General features: G+C 41.5%; 1 protein-coding gene across 1 annotated transcript in view; it reads right to left on the minus strand.

Moving 5' to 3' along the window:
* Nucleotides 1-7,305, minus strand: part of LOC149748488 (protein TASOR 2-like) — a 43,623-nt gene extending 36,318 nt beyond the window's left edge. Inside the window, 2 exon segments of the mRNA XM_089916083.1 lie at nucleotides 1,538-1,780; nucleotides 6,531-7,305. Of these exon segments, the coding sequence (XP_089772209.1) occupies nucleotides 1,538-1,780; nucleotides 6,531-7,290 (1,003 nt within the window). The 5' untranslated portion in view covers nucleotides 7,291-7,305.
* Nucleotides 7,306-7,385: the final 80 nt, after the last annotated feature.

Raw genomic sequence — 7,385 nt, forward strand, 5'->3', positions numbered from 1 at the left:
GACTTAGCTGAGCAGAGGGGACTGCACAGGAGTGACAACAGGCGTGGTTCGTGTGGGTGGCACCGTGTGCCTGGCAGGGAAGGCACGCATTGGGAAACGGCAGGAGAGAAATGTGCACCCGTGGGTAAGACCACCTCGTAACTGCCTGGGGAGACAAGCAGAGAGGCTGTGTTGGGTATGACTCTCTACAGGCTGTACGGTGATATGACTGAGGAGCTTTCAGAAAAATCTTCAGCCATAAACAACATTAACGAAACTGAGGAAAGGGACTTCCCTGTGGTCCAGTGGTTAAGACTCTGCGCTTCCAATGCAGGCAGTGTGGGTTCGATCCCTGGTCAGGGAACCGAGATCCCACATGCTGCAAGGTGTGGCCGAAAAAATTTTTTTAAACAATGAGGAAAGAAAAAACCAAGCTCATCCATAATACCATCACCCCAACAAAACAAGAGTTTCTTTCCCTGAATTCCACTAAATTTGAGGCTTTTAAAAAACCTAAAGGTAGATGAGAGAAAGTAGAATCATGAGATTAGACAGAAAACTGATGGAAATACAGAGATATGAGGAAATGAAGGTTTTTCTAAACAAAAAACACCACCACACATACAACACAGTAGGACTCAATACCGAAGATACTGTAAAATGTATAGATTTTGCAGCTTGGTGGAGCTGCACTCTACTCAGAGAGACGGGTGTGAAGAGGGACATGGAGCTGGGAGAAAAGTGAGGTCCGCGCTGATGAGGGAACGTGCCAGCAACGAGGAGGTTCCAGCAGGTGGAACACGGAACCAGCAGTCAGCTGCTGGCTCACAGAAGGAGACTTGGTTATTCACTTCCGCACAAGTAGAAGTAGAAAAGTAAAACTGCTTTTAAAATTAATTTAATGCCTTTTGAAACCAAATACAGGGGCTTCCCTGGTGGCGCAGTGGTTGAGAGTCCGCCTGCCGATGCAGGGGACACGGGTTCGTGCCCCGGTCCGGGAAGATCCCACATGCCGCGGAGCGGCTGGGCCCGTGAGCCACGGCTGCTGAGCCTGCGCGTCTGGAGCCTGTGCTCCGCAACGGGAGAGGCCACAGCAGTGAGAGGCCCACGTACCGAAAAAAAACAAGAAAAAATACAAGTGAAATACAGGATTCGAGATTACTGACTGCTTTGAACCATGTCTTTACAGTTCCCTCTGGACAAACTTATAATATCTTCTATAACTGATTATGGTCCAGAAAAATACTGCCAGATGCTACTTGCTTGTGAATTTAGTCATTAAAAAAGGCCATTTATACTTTAACTCTGCTAAACAGTTCATGTTCAGGCTTTCTGCAGAATGAAAAGTAGGGTCTATTTAGTGAAGGTATGAATCTTGGCACTTTCTTATTTATTCACAATGGGAAACCAAGTTACTTGTCCTGTCAGTGTCTGAACTAAAGAAGACCACAAGAACGTGACAGATTTCAACTGATCTTATACTGTTTCAATATACTACTTTATAACCTCGATTAGTCTGTATTACGGTGCTGAAATTTACAGGAAGAGGACTTCTTACCAGGTTGCGGCTGCTTTCTGATTCTGGGATTCTGATTGCCTTTTACTATATTTTCCCTCTGTTTTTGTGGAGAATTCTTCACAGGTGGCTCAGCCCTTGGAACAGTTTTGACTGGAGATGTCTCTCGTTTCCTTGCCCTTTTAGCATTCGTTGACCCTGGAACATCTTTAGAAATAGGAGCTTCTTGGTTTTTCCAATCCAATTTGGTTGTCTGTACAAACTGTGCAGTCAGCACTTCAGCACCTTATGCAGAAAAGACACCGTTTTCTAAGGGGTAGGGGGCGCACATATTTATCAGCATAGCTTTCCTTTGATTTGTTTTGGGGGGGAAACTTTAATAATGGGGAATAAAATATAAAATTGGGGGTATTTCATTAAAAGATTTTTGAACTTGCTAAGTGTTGGTCTATACCCCTAATTAGGATTAGGAGAAAAATATCAGAGTAGTAACTTTATAGAAACAAGGCATGACTTAATTTTTAAAAAAGATTCCATAATCTTTGCTGACTGATGTGGCAGGTAAGGCTGAACATGCTAGTTCACAGCACAGGGTGACGGATAATTCAATTTACACAAAAGCGACACAGCTCCCACAAAGCCATGTGGTTAAAACCATGATCACACTGTAGAGAAGAGACTGTAGGTTCACAAAGAGCCATCTTACATATTTTCCTTCACTACACCTAAATATCAAAGCTTTAACACTGCCTGAAAAATCATCTCTTAAGAGAAGACAGAGGAAGGTACATTGAAGAAAGTCCTCTTCTGATTTAACTTCCTATAAATCTATTATAATTGCTCATTTCTCTTACAAAATGCTCAGCTTTACTTCTCGCAGGGAAGGAAGGAAAGAACTAAAGGTGGGGGCACATGAGGAGAAAAAACTATTAACAACCTGCTTGTATCACACGCAGAAAGTGTTTCAATCCTTTAAGAGTTAAAAAAATATGTTAATAAATGTTCCCTGTGAAAACGTTTTCCCCATTGACTATATAAAATAATCACACGTGTGAATGTTTGCAAATATTTTAAAATCACGTTATATGGAAAATACTATTTCTAATTCATTGAGAACAGAAAACATATTAAACAGTTTCAGAATGTGATGGTTATTAGTGAAATGTAGAAAAGAGACCAGTTTCATTTTATTCTTTTGAAGGTTAGAAAAATAAACGGTTTTTTAAAAAAGCTTTTAGACTCTCTTAATGTTGTACATTTCCCTGGGTCTAATTATTTTCTTCCCTACTAAACTATCAAAGGCAATAAAGCAGCAGTTTTGTTTTCAGAGTAAGACTTCTGATTTTATACTGGTTACAATTTCTAAAATTTTTAGCATAAAAAAAGGCAAAATATAAGTCAAGCAGGAAAACTGTTAAGACTAAATTAAGAAGAGAAAGAAAATAAGATGAGATGATCAAGACTAGGGGAAGCGTAACATCTGCACGGGCGGGAGGGGAACATCTCTCACAACCTAGGTCCTGCGAGGAAAAGGAGAAACACGAAACAGGTGACCCTGCACGGACTGCCCTGCTTATTTGCATCACTCAATGACATGTTTCTCAAGCTGCATGCAATAACCCATGGGTGTATTATAAAATAAACTTAATGGGCTGCAACCAGAATTCTTTGTTAAATGAAACAGAAGATATCAGATTGTATTACACATAGTTAGGGTAAATGCTTCCTGAAATTTCTGTTTCAGTAATGTATGAATTTGTGTGTACTGGACTACAATATACAATGTATTTCTTTTCTATTTTTTTTTTGAGCTTTTGTGGTATTATATTTAGTCATCTTGGCTGGTTTAATCACATCGTTGTTGTTGTTCATTTTTTGGCCACACTCTGTGGCATGTTGTGTCTTAGTTCCCTGACCAGGGATCAAACCCGTGCCCTGTGCACTGGAAGTGTGGAGTTGTAACCACTGTACTGCCAGGGACATCCCTAAAACATATTTCTTATAGTGGATGAAATTAGCACACTTGAGAAACAGTGACAACATATATGTTGAATTATAGGTAATTTATTTAATACCTTTAAAATGGTTCATATAGAGAGAAACCCAATATGGTTGGCCTGGAATTTGTGAGGAAATGTAGAGTGTGAGTTGCTGCTTCATACTGCCGTTCTTTCTACCACCCTCCTAAACACACACACACACACACACACACACACACAATTTCTCAAACTATAATTGGCCAGAAATAACTACTTGTTAAACCACAGGGTAAAATCTTAATTATCTAGGATCCTGGGGATCCACACACCTCCAGTGTTTCTTCTTTAGGCATCAGAATTTTAAAATTCAAAATACTATAGATAGGGTTGGCAAATTTTTTCTGTGAAGGGCCAGACCTCAGTCACAGCCGCCCACCTGTGCCAGCACAGTGAAGTACAGAGACAACAGGTAATGCCTGAGGGACCCTTTGGCCCAAGTCTGCTCACCTCTTCGCTAAGGGGTCATAGAGCATAAGTTCCCTAGTTTTAAACAAAATACACCACACATAATCTGAGATGACTCTAAGCCAAAATTGTGTTATTTGTCGTGCTCTGTTCACTGAAGTGCATTTGACTAACATTAAATGGCTCTGGACGCTGATTCTCCCTCAGTTTTCAGGGGGCAACAAAACCACTTGAGGAACTGTTTCAATATATATGTCTCGAGGCCACTGGACCTTGTTTCAGTAGGTCTGTAGTAGGATCCAGACGACCACTTTTAAAACACACAAAGGATTAGAAATTCTGCCCCAGGATGCTCTAGTTCTGGGAGAGTCCAGGCACTTTCCCCCCTCTTTAAACATGTTCAGGCTATCACTTATCAGTTTTTGCCATCTGTTCTTAGTGTGCCTGATTTTAGCAGATCCTCTTCTTCCACTCGAATTTGTCCGAGGACAGTTCAGAAACTGAATGACCTTATTTCTTAGACAGGTAAGTAAATAACTGAGTGATGATTTGAGCAGTTTTACAAGTGAAATACAAGCTTTTGGTGGGTGGGCTTTTGTCCTATTTCTTGATTTTCATGTCATCTAGATTAGCGCTTCTCCAACTTTAGCATGCACACAGATCACCTGGAGAGAGCTAACGGACACTGTCTAGCTACAGTCCAGGATGGTCACACAGGAACAGGGTTAACACACAACAGTTATTACTAATTGCTCATCTGAAAATCCATACAGACCATGCTTACCGTTTTCTCTTTTCTGACGGAACTTGAGAGCTGTGCGAGAGTCTGGACGCTTCTTTGCTCCACCACGAGTTCTTCTGGGAAAGGGACGGCACAACTTCACCCTTTTACTCTGTACCACGGGCAGCGTGCCTGCTTTTCTCTTACGCTGAACTCTCAGATTTGATGCGGGACTTGATGGGACCAGAGCTCCCTGCCTTGCTTTAAACATCTCTTCAGAATTCTTTTGTGTTTCTGTTTCTTTTCTTACTTCTGCCGCTGAGTTGTGAAATTCAGCACCTGGAGTCATAACTAAAGAAAATCCAGCATCACAAATTCCATCTGAAATACCTTATTTCTTGGACAGGTAAGTAAATAACTGAGTGATGATCTGAGCAGTTTTACAGGTGAAATACAAGCTTTTGGTGGGTGGGCTTTTGTCCTATTTCTTGATTTTCATGTTATCTAGATTAGCGCTTCTCCAACTTTAGCATGCACACAGATCACCTGGAGAGAGCTAACGGACACTGTCAAGCTACAGTCCAGGATGGTCACACAGGAACAGGGTTAACACACAACAGTTATTACTAATTGCTCAGCTGAAAATCCATACAGACCATGCTTACCGTTTTCTCTTTTCTGACGGAACTTGAGAGTTGTGCGAGAGTCTGGACGCTTCTTTGCTCCACCACGAGTTCTTCTGGGAAAGGGACGGCACAACTTCACCCTTTTACTCTGTACCACGGGCAGCGTGCCTGCTTTTCTCTTACGCTGAACTCTCAGATTTGATGCGGGACTTGATGGGACCAGAGTTCCCTGCCTTGTTTTAAACATCTCTTCAGAATTCTTTTGTGTTTCTGTTTCTTTTCTTACTTCTGCCGCTGAGTTGTGAAATTCAGCACCTGGAGTCATAACTAAAGAAAATCCAGCATCACAAATTCCATCTGAAATACCTTATTTCTTGGACAGGTAAGTAAATAACTGAGTGATGATCTGAGCAGTTTTACAGGTGAAATACAAGCTTTTGGTGGGTGGGCTTTTGTCCTATTTCTTGATTTTCATGTTATCTAGATTAGCGCTTCTCCAACTTTAGCATGCACACAGATCACCTGGAGAGAGCTAACGGACACTGTCAAGCTACGGTCCAGGATGGTCACACAGGAACAGGGTTGACACACAACAGTTATTACTAATTGCTCATCTGAAAATCCATACAGACCATGCTTACCGTTTTCTCTTTTCCGACGGAACTTGAGAGTTGTGCGAGAGTCTGGACGCTTCTTTGCTCCACCAGGAGTTCTTCTGGGAAAGGGACGGCACAACTTCACCCTTTTACTCTGTACCACGGGCAGCGTGCCTGCTTTTCTCTTACGCTGAACTCTCAGATTTGATGCCGGACTTAATGGGACCAGAGCTCCCTGCCTTGCTTTAAACATCTCTTCAGAATTCTTTTGTGTTTCTGTTTCTTTTCTTACTTCCGCCGCTGAGTCGTGAAATTCAGCACCTGGAGTCATAACTAAAGAAAATCCAGCATCAATAAATTCCATCTGAAATACCGTACTTCTTAGACAGGTAAGTAAATAACTGAGTGATGATTTGAGCAGTTTTACAAGTGAAATACAAGCTTTTGGTGGGTGGGCTTTTGTCCTATTTCTTGATTTTCATGTTATCTAGATTAGCGCTTCTCCAACTTTAGCATGCACACAGATCACCTGGAGAGAGCTAACGGACACTGTCAAGCTACAGTCCAGGATGGTCACACAGGAACAGGGTTAACACACAACAGTTATTACTAATTGCTCAGCTGAAAATCCATACAGACCATGCTTACCGTTTTCTCTTTTCTGACGGAACTTGAGAGTTGTGCGAGAGTCTGGACGCTTCTTTGCTCCACCACGAGTTCTTCTGGGAAAGGGATGGCACAACTTCACCCTTTTACTCTGTACCACGGGCAGCGTGCCTGCTTTTCTCTTACGCTGAACTCTCAGATTTGATGCGGGACTTAATGGGACCAGAGCTCCCTGCCTTGCTTTAAACATCTCTTCAGAATTCTTTTGTGTTTCTGTTTCTTTTCTTACTTCCGCCGCTGAGTCGTGAAATTCAGCATTTGGAGTCATAACTAAAGAAAATCCAGCGTCACAAATTCCATCTGAAATACATGGAGACTGAGGACAGTCTGCCAATAAGTCTAGTGCAGTAGATACTTCCAAAATGTACCCATTAGGATTTGAAGAATAAGATCTCAACTGAGTTAAAGACTGTAAAGGGCACTTTTCAGCTGGAGGAGTCAAGTCAAAACCACTGGACACTTTGCCAAAGAATGCAGTCTCTTTAATTCCATCCTGAGAAGCAGCAGTCAATGAAGGACTTTTGTCCACCTTGTACAGTTCTTGGAGATTATGCTTTACTAATGTGTTTGGACAGATTCCTTTTTCAGAAAATGATTTCTTTGCTTCCAGCAGGGCACAATTAAGGGCAGGTAAAATAGGTACCACCTTCAATGAGATGTCATCTTCAACTTTCAAGTCTTTCAGCCCTAAAATATATACACATGTATTAAAAACCCAAAGTTCTTGTTTTTTCAAAAACATGCAGGAAAAAACGCTTTAGATTACAAAATTACAGGATGGTTAAATATGATACAGTGTTTCAAATGGTAATCTAAATAGCAATTAATAGAAGACTT

This window comes from Delphinapterus leucas, chromosome 8, assembly GCF_059928025.1.
Source record: "Delphinapterus leucas isolate spDelLeu-1000000601 "Yukka" chromosome 8, BTC_Dleu_Yukka2, whole genome shotgun sequence".
NCBI lineage: Eukaryota > Metazoa > Chordata > Mammalia > Artiodactyla > Monodontidae > Delphinapterus > Delphinapterus leucas.